Here is a 17,785-nt window from a genome sequence, read left to right on the forward strand (position 1 = left end):
ACCATCGCATTAATCTAGCTAAGTGAAAACAGCAGTAAATACTAAATATTGAATGTTGTTGTGCAGCACGCAGGACAGACAGCGCACAATGTGCTTTGAAGTAGCAGCCAAGAAAGGTGTGATTTAAGTCTACGAATAGTGAACACCCATGTGCACACCTGTGTGGATCGGCGCGCTTGTATTCAAATGGTTTCCCCATGTAATGGTCTGCTAGAGGATGTAGAGAGCCATAGCCCCGTCCCCCAGGGCATGAAGCAGGCATGGAGGAGATCCAGGCCCCAGACATCCAGAGGCCCCAGAGTGCAAGAGCCCAAGGAGGACCACCGGAGGGGCATCCGTGCCACCTTCATGGGAAGGGCTGAGGATCCCCAGATGAGGGGTCACCCAGTAGCCACCGGGCAGAAGCTAGAGGGGGCTGCACCGGCGTGCCCGCCGGCTCTGCCGGCAGCCAGCTGTGCCAGAGTGAACCGAGCCGCAGGCACAGAGGCCGGAGGCCCGAGGGCCCCCCGCGCCCCGGAAGAGGCCTGACCGAGCAGCAGGCGCCAGGCCCCGCCAAGTAGTCACCGGGAGTGAGCTGGTACATACCTGAGCGCCCAGCCCCGGACACCAAGAACCACCAACGCACCGACCCCTGAGGGCATCAGTCACCGGCAGGGAGTGTGGTGAGGGGAGATAGGCCTCCACACTTTGGAGGGCCTTGGAGTTCCCAGAGAGGTGAAGTCTAAGACCCGACCTGACATATAGACACAGACAAACAGGCACACACAGACACAGACATGCATTCCCACCCTCATGCACACATATACAAACACTCAGCACTCACCCAACGCAGGAATAAACGTAAATGGACATGTACACACAATCACACTCCCCAAACATACTCTATATCCCGGGTCCAGGTATCCTCACCCCCAGAGATGGAAACGGCACCCAGACCCAAGAGATGTTACCCTTCCCTCCGGGGTGGAGGCAAGCAGACCGCCCCAGGCTCCGCAGCAGCAGGGAGGCCAATCGGACAGCCAGCATCTCTTCCCAGCCCCCCCGCCCCGATGGCTAGCAGAGAACAGGGGTGTGTTAAGACCCCATACCTCCCTCCTCCCGCTCAAGTGTAGTGTTGCTGCGTGTTGCTCTAAAGTGTATTTAAAACAAGGGAGAGCATGGTGCTGCTGCCAGAGAGCAGCAGGTGTTAGCACGGCCCCTCCCGAGAACCCTCAATGTCTACATGGATTTAAAATTGAGAGGTGGGCACCGGCGCCAGAGGCAGGTTTGAATACACAGACCGTCTACTGGACGCCGTTAACGTGCCCACCCTCAAGGCCCTATATATATATATATGTGTGTGTTATGAGAGTGTAAGTAATGTGGATGTCTAAGTTGTGAGATAAAATTGAGGCACAGGTGGCCAGAAGAGGACAGAGGGGGGGGGGAATGTCTCCTCTGCACCCTGGTGACACACCCGCACCCCAAAGCCCTACCTGTGTGGGTGGGTGTGGTGGAGCGTGAAGAGGGAGGCAGACGGGGATGGGGAGGAAAAGAAGGGAGGGGAGGGTGTCCCTCCCTAGGGCCAGCTCCCCCGCTGACCCCAATATGCACCCCCGTCCCCTGGTATCCACCAAGGCAAGGGAGCCCAGGCCCATCCAGACCGGGGCCTACGGCAGCAACACCGCCAAGCCCCACAGGACCCGGGGCAGCCCACTCTACCCCACCGCAGAGGAAACTGTACCCACCCCAACATTCAATCATCTCCCAGACTACACAAGACACAGACACCCAGGTTAAGTTTATTCTCCACCTCTCCTATGTCTCTCCCCCACCTGCAGAGTGGACTCCTGCAAAGATGGAACAACCTCCCTGCCAGTTCAAGAGCCCCCCGGTTAGGCTGATGCACAAGAGGCCCCCTGCGCCAGGGCTGAGCCCCCGTGCACCCACCCGCCCACAACCTCGGCGACACACCGACGAGGACCGAAGCCCCCAAGGCCCAGCCAGAGCCCCAGCACGGAGGCGAAGCACCCCCGAACCCCAAACCCCCACGCCCGCCCCGGATCCACTCAGGGGCAGCCAGGCCACCAGGCCAGTAACCTACGTCCGCCAGCACAGACCATCCTCCAGCCCCGCTGCACGCGGCCACGAGGAGAACAACCTCTGAGAGCGACCAGAGCCACTAACCAGGTTATGAACACAACCCCCGGGTTAAGCCCTCCAGGGATAACGTCTCTAGGGGTCCTCCAGGTGCCCTAAGCCCATCCCAACCTCCACATCAACCACAATAGCCAAGGCGGGACCAAACCACGACCCCCCACCCCCGCTAGGTGATGGAGCCGATCAAAGGAGCCCAGAGGGATTGATCTGATGTGGTGGCAGAGGCTATATCGAGACTAATGTGATCTATTAGATAGTTTCTGTATTGGCTAGAATTAAGATTATTTTTATTTTTCCAGTTCATGAGGACCGTTTTCTTGGCGATGCATAGGGCAATAAAAACCATGTGGACTGTATTAATTTCTGTAGTGACATCATCCAAATTTCCCAACAAGCATACTAAAGGGGAGGTTGGAATTTTACATTTCAGACACTTTGATAAGTCCTCACATATCTCGTGCCAAAACTTCTGCACTGGTGGACAGAACCAAAGAGCGTGGATGTAACTGTCTGGTGTATTGCCTTGACAGTGTGAGCAGTTGTTGGCGGATGTAAAGCCCATCTTAAACATTCGATGACCTGTATAGTGCACTCTATGCAGTATTTTGTATTGTATTAATTGCAGATTGGGATTTTTAATAAATTTAAAGGTTTTTAAGCAAATCTGAGACCAGACGTTTTGGTCTAAGCTGACTGATAAATCTGCTTCCCACTTTGCAATAGGAAGGGATATTGATTCATCTATTTTAGAAAGTGTTCTGTATATTTTAGATAATAGTTTGGGGGATTTAAGAGTAAGAAATTGAACCACACTTGGTGGTGTTTGTAATTCAACTTGACTGAGGTTAAATTTCTTTTTTACTATGGATTTAATTTGTTGATATTCTAAAAATCTTTTCTTGTTGATCCCATATTGTGTAACTAGTCTGTCAAATGGAATAAATTCTGTTCCCTCTAATATATGTTCTAAGTATTTAATTCCTTTACAACTCCATTCTGGGAAATTAATCATATTTTTGTTTTGTAATATGTCAGGGTTATTCCAGATAGGTGTACGTTTGCATGGGATTAATGAAGACTCCGTTATTTTTAGAAACTCCCACCATGCTGACAGAGAAAAGCTGATGTTGATGCTTTTAAAGCATTCATGTCTTTTGATGTTTGAGCTAATAAATGGTAGGTCTGAAATCTCTAGATCATTGCATAGTGCCTGTTCAACATCTAGCCAGGGCTCATCTAAGAGGGTACATTTTAACCATTCTGAGATGAACTGAAGCCTGTTGGCTAAGAAGTATTGGTGAAAATTAGGCAGATCTAGTCCTCCTCTATCCTTGGTTCTTTGTAGCGTTTTTAAGCTGATGCGCGGGGGTTTATCTTTCCAAAGGAATTTAGAAATATGTGAATCCAGAGATCTGAACCAATCTTGTGATGGTTTGTTAGGGATCATTAAAAATAAGTAATTTATTTTTGGCAAGATCATCATTTTTATAGTGGCGACCCTTCCCATGAGTGATATGGGTAGAGATTTCCATCTAGTCAGATCGCCTTCTACTTTCTTTAGAAGTGGGATGTGGTTTAATTTAATTAAGTCTGAAAGCTTAGGAGAAACAATAATACCTAAATATTTAATATTTCCAGATTGTAGTGGGGCAGAAGATGAATTGTGGAAGGAGCAGTTAATGGGAAGAACTGTAGATTTTGGCCAGTTAATTGAATAGTCTGAAACTCTTGAAAACCAGTTTATTAGAGTAATTACCTCAGAGAGGTTGATTTGTGAGTTTTGCAGAAAAAGCAACACATCATCTGCATAGAGACTGATTTTATGTTCTACGTTATTACATTTTATGCCCTTAATTGTTGTAGCCTGTCTAAGTGCTGCTGCTAGAGGTTCGATAAAAATTGCAAAAAGTGAAGGGGAGAGTGGGCATCCCTGTCTGGTGCCCCTCAGGAGACAAAAGCTGGAGGATGTCTGGTCATTTGTTCTGATACGAGCTGTTGGGGAATTGTATAATATTCTTATCCAATTTATGAAAGAGTTTCCAAAACCAAATTTGTGTAAAGTTGCAAATAAAAATTTCCAGTTAACTCTGTCAAATGCTTTTTCTGCATCTAGAGATAATATTATGGTTTCAATGTTTTTATTGTATGAGTAGTCTATTAAATTAAGAAATCTACGAGTATTTGTTGAGGAGTGCCGACCTTTTATGAAACCAGTTTGGTCAGGATGAATTAAGAGGGGGGTTATTTTCTCTAATCTCTTTGAGAGAGCTTTGCAGATTATTTTAAGGTCTACATTTATAAGGGATATTGGACGATAACTTGAGGGAAATAAAGGGTCTTTTCCTGGTTTTAGCAGGAGACCATCAAATCCTTAGAAGAAGCCTACGCGTTCCACCAAGATCAAGAAATAATGAACAAAATATGCAAAACAAAACTAGAATTAAATGAAATTATTAATAGAAAAACACAATTCCTTGTACAAAGACTTCGCTTGCAGAATTTTGAACACAGTAACAAACCAGGTCGATTTCTAGCAAACCAGTTAAAAATAAATAAAGAAAAAACAACTATATGTGCCACTAAAGATTTATCAGGGAACACAATATATGACCCTGGAAGAATAAACAAGATTTTTAGGGATTTCTATGAAACTTTATATTCACCACAAATAAACCCGTCTAAAAATGAAATTGATTTGTTTCTTGACAACGTAACTCTTCCAAAATTACTAGACAGTCAAGCAATGGCACTGGATTCGCCACTGACGCCAGGTGAACTCCAGGAAGCCCTGATAAGTATGCCCATTAATAAAGCTCCAGGTCCAGACGGCTTTCCTGCAGAATTCTACAAAGAATTCTGGACAATTTTGGCACCAGTATTCCATGGAATGTTGCAGGAAATCAAGAAAAATGGCAGACTACCACCAAATATGAATTCTGCTAACATTAGTCTCCTGCGAACTCCCTTTTAACAGGAAAAGACCTCTGGCAGAAGCAGCTTAGGGCTGAGGATGAGACAGTGTAGTGAACCACTGCCTAACATTACAATAATCATTATTTTAAAGCTAGTTGCTCTCTTCCCTGTTCACTTTAGGGTACAAGTCTGTTTTTAATCCTGTACTAGTTCTCAGTGCAGAACAATTTGTAGTGTACAAAGACATGGTAACCATAATGTTCTGTCGTGTTTGTGAAGATTATTTTGTTCTAACACCCTTTGCTAATTGAATCAAATGACAGAGAAACCTGAATATGTTAGTTTAAATGAGTGGAAATGTCTTTTCACCCACTTCTATCCAGAGAATTTTATGCTTTGTTATTTCTTAACTGATAGCATTGAGAACTTGTGGGGGACCTCAGATCCATCCAGTGGAAACACAAACAAGGCTTGTGTAGGAGACCTGTGCCCAACTACTTCTCCCTCTTCCCACTCAGCAGTCATGTGACTGAATGATTTCAGCTAGTGACTTCACCCTCAGCCAACACACACTTATTGAGTTGCATACACATTCCCAGCTCCCCTGCAGAGCTATTTCTGGTTATTATTGACCACGGTGGGTTTTAAAATAACTTTAATGAGCATACATTACGATGAGTGTGCTAAAAATGTACACTCCAGCAGAGGGAAACCTGTTTTGTCTTTCTTTTAGTTTCTTTTCTATTTCTCTCATATAGTTGCACATTTCAGGGGCGGGAAATGTTTCTCTTGGGATCTGGGACAGGTTTTCCTTTTATGAGTGTGTTTGATATTCGGGACATGCTCTGGCCTTAAGAGCTCCATGATTCATTGCAAGAGGCGACATTCGCCCGTAGCAGAGATCCTCAGCAGAGACTAATAATAGTGTAGCCTGACTTAGTATCCCATGCGGCTCTCTTAATGCTACCTAACACTCAAAAACTAGTAAAAGTTGTTTTAGAAAAATATAGACTGACATTTCCCCACATGAAAAATGGAAGAAGGAGGGCAGCATCTTTTGCACAGAATGGCCCTTTGTTTTACTATGAACCCGTAAAATGGCACACTTCCAAGTTGATAAAAGTGAGACAGCATTGTGAAAGCATTGGCCTGTTGCTTTTACTTTTCTTTGTATTGATTGGTCTGTTTCCTGGTATTAAAGATGTCCCTCGTTTTTGATTAAAGTCCAGATGTCCCTTCAGGTGATTTAAGACCCCTGAAAGATGAAAGCACCCTTTGAATTTAGCACACATTTTCTCTTATTGTCTTATCTTTGTGGGAAACTGTGCAGTGTTTATACAGTGGGGCAAAAAAGTATTTAGTCAGCCACTGGTTGTGCAAGTTCCCCCACTTAAAATGATGACAGAGGTCAGTAATTTGCACCAGAGGTACACTTCAACTGTGAGAGACAGAATGTGAAAAAAAAAATCCATGAATTCACATGGTAGGATTTGTAAAGAATTTATTCGTAAATCAGGGTGGAAAATAAGTATTTGGTCACCTCAAACAAGGAAAATCCCTGGCTCTCACAGACCTGTAACGTCTTCTGTAAGAAGCTTTTCTGTCCCCCACTCGTTACCTGTATGAATGGCACCTGTTTGACCTCATCATCTGTATAAAAGACACCTGTCCACAGCCTCAACCAGTCAGACTCCAAACTCCGCCATGGCCAAGACCAAAGAGCTTTCGAAGGACACCAGGAAAAGAATTGTAGACCTGCACCAGACTGGGAAGAGTGAATCTACAATAGGCAAGCAGCTTGGTGTGAAAAAATCAACTGTGGGAGCAATCATCAGAAAATGGAAGACATACAAGACCACTGATAATCTCCCTCGATCTGGGGCTCCACGCAAGATCTCATCCCGTGGGGTCAAAATGATCATGAGAACGGTGAGCAAAGATCCCAGAACCACACGGGGGGACCTGGTGAATGACCTGCAGAGAGCTGGGACCAAAGTAACAAAGGTCACCATCAGTAACACACTACAACGGCAGGGAATCAAATCCCGCAGTGCCAGACGTGTTCCGCTGCTGAAGCCAGTGCATGTCCAGGCCCGTCTGAAGTTTGCCAGAGAGCACATGGATGATACAGCAGAGGATTGGGAGAATGTCATGTGGTCAGATGAAACCAAAGTAGAACTTTTTGGTATAAACTCAACTCGTCGTGTTTGGAGGAAGAAGAATACTGAGTTGCATCCCAAGAACACCATACCTACTGTGAAGCATGGGGGTGGAAACATCATGCTATGGGGCTGTTTTTCTGCCAAGGGGACAGGACGACTGATCCGTGTTAAGGACAGAATGAATGGGGCCAAGTATCGTGAGATTTTGAGCCAAAACCTCCTTCCATCAGTGAGAACTTTGAAGATGAAACGAGGCTGGGTCTTCCAACATGACAATGATCCAAAACACACCGCCCGGGCAACAAAGGAGTGGCTCCGTAAGAAGCATTTGAAAGTCCTGGAGTGGCCTAGCCAGTCTCCAGACCTCAACCCCATAGAAAATCTGTGGCGGGAGTTGAAAGTCCGTGTTGCTCGGCGACAGCCCCAAAACATCACTGCTCTTGAGAAGATCTGCATGGAGGAATGGGCCAAAATACCAGCTACTGTGTGTGCAAACCTGGTAAAGACCTATAGTAAACGTTTGACCTCTGTTATTGCCAACAAAGGTTATGTTACAAAGTATTGAGTTGTATTTTTGTTATTGACCAAATACTTATTTTCCACCCTGATTTACGAATAAATTCTTTACAAATCCTACCATGTGAATTCATGGATTTTTTTTTCCACATTCTGTCTCTCACAGTTGAAGTGTACCTCTGGTGCAAATTACTGACCTCTGTCATCATTTTAAGTGGGGGAACTTGCACAATCAGTGGCTGACTAAATACTTTTTTGCCCCACTGTATATTGTATCTAACTTTTACAAAGAAATGGAATTAAATGACATCTGTTGATTTAAATTCAGGTGAAAATTGATTGCATCTTGATTTTCCTACCTCAGATCTAGATGTGTCTATCGAAAATTATAATCAGAACAAGTTCTTTATATCCTAGAGAGAGGGTAGTGCTGTCACATGGGGGCACTGTTAAGCTGTAAATGCATCAGAGTGATATAAGGCAGTGATATCCTCACAAAATGGTTGCAGCACATTCTCCAATAAACCTCAGCACAATTATAGGTTCCACCATTTTAATCTTTTTTCCTGAACCAAAAATGACATGGCCTGGGAGGCCAGGAACTATATGATTTGCTCTGTGTGTGTTTGCTTACCCTCATTTGACTGTTGTCATGTCCCACATTGTGATGGGTTTGCCGTCAGGCAGGAGCCTGTGTGGGTGGATGCACGTGCCATATGTGCTCACTCTGACAATGATGTCTGATTATAATGGTAGTTTTGCACTGTCTTCCAGGCATATGGCATGTCTGTTATGCCTTTGAATCTGATAAAAGGCACCCGCAGTGTTAAGTATGAACGCCTGGAGAACACTGAGGACATTGATGATGTTGAGCATCAGATTGAAAAGCTAAAATCCAAGGTGAGTCCCATCAGAAGACACAAAGCACATAGAAAAAGAGTTATTTAAGCTTAAAAGATTTACTTTAGTAAACATATGAAATCAAATTCTGTTTTTATTTGTTTTTTCTTTAATATTATTCTGGATTTTTCTATCTCATATGTGTCCCTTTGTCTTTGAATTCTGTTATGTGTGGGTAACATTGCTTTAGTCAACCACCTTCCCAGCTGAAGGCCACATATACTGAAAGTGTAGACATCTATTAGTTGCTCATGGCAACATGAAGTTTAAACAATAGTCCAGATCATTCCTTATTTGTCCCTAGCATAAATACACTTGTTAAAAACCAGGTATTGGCAGCATTAAAGGTTATTTTCACAGTAACAAGGAGGTTAATGCAAAACACGCACAGTTTGCTTTAATATTGTGAGAGCAGTAGTTTAAATATGATACTTGTAAATGTATATCACTGTATGTATATGCTTTGAGAATGTTTAGAAAACAGCATTTATATAATACTCCCACTATTTTTAGTCTACATACTCATTCACTTGACTGTAAATATTTATTAAAATCATATTTTTGCAGATAAAATGATATTTACATTTTTCAATGTTCTCATTAAAACTTCCAGCAGTGTAGTTTCAAAAGTCCGCATAATATCGATCATTGATGCATTTGGGATATCTTTTGGTCGTCTTGTCAGTGCCAAGATGGACGTCCTCTGTCCTCGAGGGATAGAAACAACCTGCAGGAGCTGGAGGGCAAACTACAGGTCCTCCGGCGCAGGGGGAGACACCTGGAAATTGCAGAGAGGAACTGCTGCACTAAAGTGGGCAGTGCTCTCAGACCTTTCAAGGTGAGTGTCCATTATGGAATTGGCTCTCATTCACAAAAGTAAATTATGTTCTCCAAAGTATTCTGTACAAAGGGAAATTATGCTGATGTGTGTGTATTGAATGCAAGCATACAGACATGGTTATTTAACATAGATAGTGCTGTATTCATTCAGTGCTTCTTTTAATTGATATTTGAGATTAAGAATAGGTGAAGCTGCAAAAACCTGCTCTAGCTTGTGTAATACATTTAAAACATCATTTTTGTGTTTATATTTTTATAGCCACCTTCAACTACTTCTTCCTAAACAATTTCTTTGTGCTCAATTTCCAATCTGAACTGCTCTAGATTTACTTTGAGTTCTACTTTACACAACCGCATAGTTACATGATTCCCACAGGAAATCTATTCACCTAATTTACTCTGAAGTCTCTCAGGGAGTCTCATATTTCTCAGGCAGGATCTCATGGTACCCAAGGGATAGACCAAAGCAACCAAGAAACTTGTCTTTTTATTGTTTTTCATATTGTTTTTCTTCTTTTTTTGGCTACCAGTGGACATGTTGGTCCCAACATTACTGGCCCAGTACAAAACATCCAGACACAATGTACTGATGAGCATAATGTAGAGACTCAAAGTGCATCAAAGTTCTGATCAATTACATACATTTCATCTGAGCAGTTTTTCGTGGTATTGAATAGAAGTGCTTTAGAATAATTTTTTGAAGTTAAATAAAAAGCACATTGGCTTTTCATACAGTCACTTGGGGGCAAAAAAAAAAAAAAAAATCACGAATTCAGCCAGAATCCCGCGTGGCTATGTTTTCTTATCAATCCTTAATAACATATCCTTGTTCCAAACCACTCATTTATTGTGTGTGCTTTTTTTTTTTTTATCAGCAATTGGCAGAAACAGCTATTGAAAATGGCATAAATACACTTCACTGGACTTTGAGACACGCAGTGGCTCTCACAATGAAAATGGCTTTGCATAACAGACTTATGACTGTTATTATTCTTGTTAAACATAATGGTGGAGGGTCTGAATAAAAGGTATAATATAAAGTTACAATACTGCAAATCCTCAAGCAGCAGAAGTATTTACTCCTAATAGTTTTATTGAACTGCAGCTGGAATACAGTAACAAGAATGTTTATAACATTACTGAAAAAGATCAAAAGACTTTGATAACAGATTTTCGTTGTCGTATATTTCCTTCTCGATTATTCCCACGTTATAGAAAACATTTTTTCTTTTAACTGATATAAAAGACTTATGTGGCTGGCTGCAGTGCTATTGTAATAACTCTCTGAAAGAATATCCACTTACTTCTGTTCATATTTCAACCTATGCAGCCAGCACGTGCACACAAATGTACTTTATGTGTAACTTTGTGCCCAGTTACAATCCTGCAGACCCCTCACTTTTAATGCCTTTTCCATGTGTTAAGGATAAAATAAAATCCAGCATCATTCCCTTCTTTCACATTTTACTTTTCCTACTGCCGTTCATTTTTCAGTACTTAACTGCACTGCAGGCTCAAACAAATATTTTAAACCAGTGTCTGTAACAGTTTGTCTTTAACCAGGGGGGTTGCTGCTAATGATAGTCCCCAGACTCAAATTTAAACAGTAATGAGTTGGGAGATTTATTTACTGTATACTGAGAGACTGGTGTAGAGTGATAAGCCAAATGATACTGTTCCTCAGACACATGCTGTCCTTTTAATACCAACACCGACAGTGAGCGAAAATGACTCACTAAGCATGTTAAACACTGACAGTTAAAATCAGTGCGTGAGGATGTGGAGCTCACAATAGTTACTCTGTTTTGATCGCGCAAGAAATGTAACAAGCAATTTTTTTTTTTAGGTAAGCAACTTGCACCATAATAGGGTGAAAAATTGTGCCACCTATTTATAGAGCTTTTATTAAAAAAGTGTATATAAGGCAGGTGTCTTATTTAATGTTTTAATAACTTTACTATCATTTAATAGATGTAAACTCATTTTTTAGATATTTCTTTGGTTAGAGTAGCAGTTTCATAAAGAGATTACTGTATTTTTAAATTAAACTAAATTATTATGTTTTTCTTCTTGTTCTTGCCTGCTTCTCTCCTAAGTCTGTCATCAGTATCTTAATTAATATTTTGCTGCAAGGGGTTTATCTCAGATAATTTGGTATAATTTGGTCTAACTATTGATATGAAGATCAACATTAGATTCACTTTTTTTCCCCTCCCACTACGTTCATCTGATCAGCCAGCTTTTTCCTCCCTGATTGCAGCCTCCTAACTCTGCTTCAGCTGTGCCATTGCTTCCCCCTGTCACCCTGGGCGACAGTGCCAAACTGTGGCTGGCTATGCCATATGGTCTCTGTTTGACAAAAGACATGGTAGAAAGGTTATATTTGCTGACTAAGTAGCTGTCTTTAAAAATACACATTTTTTTTAAATGCAGCTTTTAATGCAGTTCACAAACAAGGGCACACTGTGATTACACGTCCCTCCTATAGTAGTCATTTATAAAAATGTATCCTGGTATTTTGTTGTAGTTATTTATTTTTGTTTCTCTGTTTTGATTTGCAGATATTACTAGGCATATTCTTTATCCTGGTTGCGTTGCTGTTCACCATTGCCCTCTTCATTTCAAAGTAAGTTATGATTTGTCTTATAACACAGAATACAGTTTGCAGTGTGTGTCTTGTAAGACAGGCAATGTACCAGAATAAACAGTGCAATTGCTTCATTTAACCTTATATATTAAAGTTTAATACTGGAGATTTCTTCTTTTTTGTTCTCTCTGTTTTTTTCCTCCTCAGTCTGGATAAAGCTCTCCACTCGGCTGGCATCAGCTCTGGGTTCATAATCTTTGGCACCAACCTAACCAATCCTCTGAATGAACTTCTTTTAGCCTTGCAACCTGTGAGTATCCTCTCATCTCTCACGTTGAAATAGTGATTATACTCAATTAAGATATGCTTAAATCCATATTCTTTTGTTTCTGTCATCATTAACCTCAATGAAGCATAATTTAAAAGCTTTATCACTGGTCTCTCCTAAATGAACTTGAAATGTTGTTTAAAACTTGGGGAGTATGTGCTTCAGTGTGCTGAACTTTAAACACATTAAACAGATTTTTGGGTCAGTGCTAATTTGTAATGAAATAAATTAGGATACACAATACACATCGTCAGTGATAGGTCATTGAGTTTCCAGGTTTTTCAGCATCATACACCTTCACTCAGGAAACCCAGCAAGGGTTGTTCAGACCCTGGCTTGTTTCCCAGCAGCATTGGCGAAAGCATCACTCCTCCTCATTGAAAGCCATCTGGAGGCCCTCTCTGCAGCTTCCAGAGTGGACATGATGGCTTTCTTTTTTGCAGCACTGGTGATTGAAAAAGCTGCACCTTAATCAGCTCACACCGCACCATACAGCCTCTCCTCCTGCACTGATCTACCAGTTCCTGCTACTTGGACCATTTATGCTTATTTGCCTCTTCATTAAAGTTTAGCTGTAAAAGAAGCAGCTGCTTTGACGAGGCTAATGACAGGACCACACACAAAAGCTTGGCAAAACATGACTGCTAAATTGGTTTAAATACCTAAACTTGCCAGTCTGAACACTTCATGTTGCAAAGCGTAACAGTTGTTGATGTTCAGTTGTTGATTTTTTCCTGGTGTGTGAATGTGCTGCAGACTAACCAGGATAGATATGGTTAGCATTTATTGGAGCTGACCAGATATTGTGGGATTACCCATTTTTACTGGTTGCTCCTTGAAAGATTACCATCCTAAGTGTTTGGCTGTGGATGCAATAATTATTGTTGTGCATTTAAGATTTATACAGTAGCTGACTTGTTTTTGATGTCACAGGTTTTTCCACTGGATTATATCCTGATCACAGTCATCACAGTGTACTTTGTACTCACATCCATGGCCGGCATTCGTAACATGGGCATTTGGTTCTTCTGGATAAGGGTAAGAAAATGCCTTGTTTATGTATTTAAATCTTTGCAAATGCCCAGTTAACTACATGATAATGTGTTCTTTTTTTTATTTATTTTTTTTTTACAGCTGTACAAAATAAGACCTAAGAAAACTCGCCCCCAGGCTCTCCTCTTCCTCTGTATGATTCTTCTTTTGATCGTTCTGCACACCAGCTACATGATCTATAGTCTAGCCCCGCAATATGTCATGTATGGCAGCCAGAAATACCTTGTACAGGTAAGGAAAAATTCATGTCCATTCCTGTGTGTTTCTTTGTTTTCACTCTCCCTGATGAGAGCTTCTAACGATGGCAGTGTCAGTTAGTCAGTGTGTTCAAACCTCTTTGGTTCAGTTTGGTGTAGGCAGCAGCATGGTCTCTACAGGCAGGCAGCGGGGCTTTTAGACTCTTGTTCGTTTTCAGTTCCGTCTTTCTATATTAGACTATGTGGCTTTTGCAGTGCGGCTCTGCTGTTTGACAGTCTACCCTCCATGTGATCTAATGTAGCTCTGCTCTTTCTCGCTGTGTGGGTGTACGCAGGTGGTTTAGATGCACCCTTGCGTCTACACTTCATCAGAAAAAAAATCTTTTAAACAACATAATTTAAATGAACCGGTGTGTTGTTTTACTGAAACATCCTCTTGTTAAATTTAAACAGAAGAGCCTTTTTAAATTCAAGTCCATTTGACTCACAGCATAAACATGGTTTACACATATCAAGTGGTTTCATTTCTTTTAAATTTTGATATCACATTATATCAAAGATGCATACAGTTTAGAGTAAATATAGAATAGGACTGGTTGAATTCTTCTGTGATCAATATCATGATGAGTTCCCACATTTGTTTCTGTTAGGTTCCTCGTTTAGATATGATTAAATTGCTTAAAAAGTGGACAGAGCTTAGCAAATGCATGCACTGAGGCTGAGAAGTATCAAGTTAAGAAGCAGTAAAGGGTTAGTTGCCTCTAGACTTTTCCTCATCTGGGCTGTTAGACCAAGAGGAGGAACTGGAGCAAAATTAATTAACACTTGCTGCTTTCTTTTTTTTCCTTTTGGTTTTTAAATCAAAACACTACATTTCTAATATTACCTTCCTTGCGCACCACATGGTCACGTGCAGTTTTATATAATGGGTGGAGTTAGATAATCACCCCAAATCGCATTTGGTTGGATGGATTTTTGCAAATGTCCCCAAGTGCAGGATTAGGGACCAAAAAATGTTTTATTTTTGTGTCTAAAATTGACATAAATTAAACATAGAATATACAAATTAAATTTTTGTTTTGAGAATTAAGGGTAGGAATTCTTTTATTCATTATTAGTTAGATATTTAGTCGATTTCTTCAATTAATTACAGAGCTGTGTTGGTTATTAAATGCATTGTCACTGTACTGTCATTGTTAACAGAGGCTCATATGTATGATATAGCTATATATTGTATATACCTGCAGGAAAATTAGATTAATATTATTACAACTTTTACAGTCTTTTGGACCCCAATCATCTTGTTTTTACTTTGCATAATGTAAATCAGCCGATAATATATGAATAAAGTATGTTGATGATCTGTACTAATTCAGTATTATAAATTCTTAGAGACGATAGTTCAAACAGTTCCATGTTCATAAAATGCCAAAATATTTGTGTACTGCAGTGTTTAATGTTTCTGTAGTAAACACGTACATCACTCTTGTTTTGTTTTTTGGTTTCAGATGCCATCACCAGGTCCTACATCTGTGAATACAACTATTAACACCTCCAGGATATGTGATGCAGATGCACCTGAGGGTAAGTTTGTCATTTCTACCACACTATAGTAGCGCTGGCTCCAGTCATGAGATGTTTAAAGAACCTACAAGACAACATGAAACATTTATTGCTCATAACGTGGAATTTATGCTAGAGGAACAGAAGGACGGTGTGTGTGACCAACACACTGTTCAGTAATCTTTATCACTATTCATTATGTATTAGAATGAATAATACCAAGAACAAATGTTTACTAATGCAGTATGTAGTGTCTTACTGTCAACATGCAAATGTTTAATTCACTAAAGGAGGCATGAATACACCAATGTGTGCATGCACATAAATATAAGCTTTACTATGTTTATTTATTCATGTGATAAATGCTCATGTCAGGCTGTTGTTGGTGGTGAAGGGGATACTTTGTATGATGTGTAAAGCCAAAGATACATCTGTAAAAATGTGTGAAAGTTGTGTAATAAGTTTGTTTATGATACATATGACAATCTATCTAGCTAGTTGGCTATTCCACATATATGCAGATCCACAGTAACATCTGTCTTGAATGGGGTAACATAGTATTGAAGACTTCAAGTAAACAGACAGAAAAGGAATTATTTTCATTTCGACGCAGGTTTAAAGAAAAACAAACAAGATCATAAATTTACTTCATTCTTCAACATACCTGACACATGTGCCTTTTATCATTCCTCATCTACTCTAACCTTAATAGTCTTAATATTATTTTTGTTCTCCAAAACAAAAATAGTGTTGTTTTACAGTATGCCCTAAACTGTAGTAACATGACAGGAAAAATGGCTTTCAGACTCACTGTTATGGTCTTTTAGACCCTACCCCAAAATTGTATAGCTAAATCCTCAAAGTCCATTTTTTCTGGGGGAAAAGTAAATTGTTACAGTTAAACCTGCTTTTCTCTGCACACACAACAAAGTCTGTGCCAGTACCTGAAACCTCACACATCTTTAGTGAAAAGGAGGACACAGACCTTTCTAAACCCTTTCTAAATATGAGTTTTTGCTCATATACAGAGTTTCTATGATGTTATCCTGACCATTACAGGTTGGAATATCTACAATATAATTTTATAGTAGTCTTAAGTAAATGTAAAACCGTGTCTGTAATTGCTCCAATTCAACATACTCACTACTTGTTACTATAATTTTTTGATTTTAATAAAATGTAGATATGAGCTAAAGTCAGCTTGTCACTTATCTGGCTGTTTCTAGAAGGCTGTTTTCTGAATTTTCCAGATGCATGCAGCACCAAACAGTAGCAAGATCTTTTCCAAAGTGAGGGAAATATACATATTTTTCATCTCACAAAAGTAGTACATTCTTTTAACAATCAAGTATCATTAATCTAACAGCAAATTAGTGATATTATTATCATAAGCTTTTATATAATTTATTAAATGGTACTTGATGTGTTTGGAGTTATTTTTGGGAGTAAATATTTATGGGGCTATATAAATGATATTTAGAGCATGTGTGTGGCTAAAATGCACTAAACTAGAGGAAATGGCATTTGTTAAAGGCTATGGTTTCACAATTGTCATTGTGTGAGAAGTTATCTTTCAATTACAAAATATTTATTATTCTAACCTCATTAGGCAGATCATTGCCATGTTAAGATCATTGCTTTTAAAAATGGAAAGCCTTGTAGAGAAATAACTAGTAGGATCACACACAATACTTTTATGTGGAATATAAAGACAGATGATTTCATATTTGAAATTAAGTTATGTTTTCCTTCATATCAAAGGTAAACATTCAAACACCTATTTAATTACCATAGTTTGAAATATCAATAAATATATAATTACATATAACAAACAATGCTTATATTGATTGCCTATATTTAATGTTTAAACAGGTTATATCCAATAAATCCATTGAAACCATTTGTTTACACCTGCTGACATACAGTAATTATGTATCTGTAAATCTCCCAGTAATACTTCTGCTTACCAAAGAATATTGTTCAAAATAAGTGGCGATAGCTTTTTTGTTATATGTATTTCAGATAATAATGTTTGTTCTTCTTCCCCACCTCTAACTGTTATGATTCTAATTATGATCATGATTCGGCATTTTCTCCTGTTGTTTACTTCATTACTAAAAGATAAGTTATGTATATCTTTATAGTTGCAAATCAGATGGTACCACAAGACACTCAATTTGTGGACTATTGTGACCATTTGTTCAACAAAATTCTATTATGCTGGGAAACTGCACACAATAATTTAGCTGCTGATTTCCTTTGGCTCTTGCTAAAACCTATTTTGGTTTTTTATTAGAGCTAATATTAATATACTAACAAACAAGCATAAAGTCATATTGCTGCATCTGAGGGCTTTTCCCTAAGAACACATTCATCTGTTCATTTTATTTAATGTTTATATACACCTACATGTAGCATCTAAGTGTCTGAGATGCTGAAATTCATGTAGGTGCCAGAATAAAATGACTATTACATCCATGCCCAAAGTGTACAACAGAAAGTTTAATAAAATATTCTTTTAGAAAACCTACTCTTATGAAAATATCAAATACATACTTATTGCATTTGATTTGTCATATAGGATAAT

General features: G+C 39.8%; 1 protein-coding gene across 1 annotated transcript in view; it reads left to right on the forward strand.

The window, feature by feature from the left end:
- lmbrd1 (LMBR1 domain containing 1) overlaps positions 1-17,785 on the forward strand; it is a 54,701-nt gene that overhangs the window by 27,423 nt on the left and 9,493 nt on the right. The window contains exons 8-14 of the mRNA XM_085183249.1: positions 8,505-8,630; positions 9,316-9,468; positions 12,032-12,096; positions 12,265-12,367; positions 13,319-13,423; positions 13,520-13,669; positions 15,144-15,219. Coding sequence (XP_085039375.1) covers positions 8,505-8,630; positions 9,316-9,468; positions 12,032-12,096; positions 12,265-12,367; positions 13,319-13,423; positions 13,520-13,669; positions 15,144-15,219 — 778 coding nt within the window. The remainder of the gene's footprint in view (positions 1-8,504; positions 8,631-9,315; positions 9,469-12,031; positions 12,097-12,264; positions 12,368-13,318; positions 13,424-13,519; positions 13,670-15,143; positions 15,220-17,785) is intronic.

This window comes from Neolamprologus multifasciatus, chromosome 13 (genome assembly GCF_963576455.1).
Source record: "Neolamprologus multifasciatus chromosome 13, fNeoMul1.2, whole genome shotgun sequence".
Classification (NCBI taxonomy): domain Eukaryota; kingdom Metazoa; phylum Chordata; class Actinopteri; order Cichliformes; family Cichlidae; genus Neolamprologus; species Neolamprologus multifasciatus.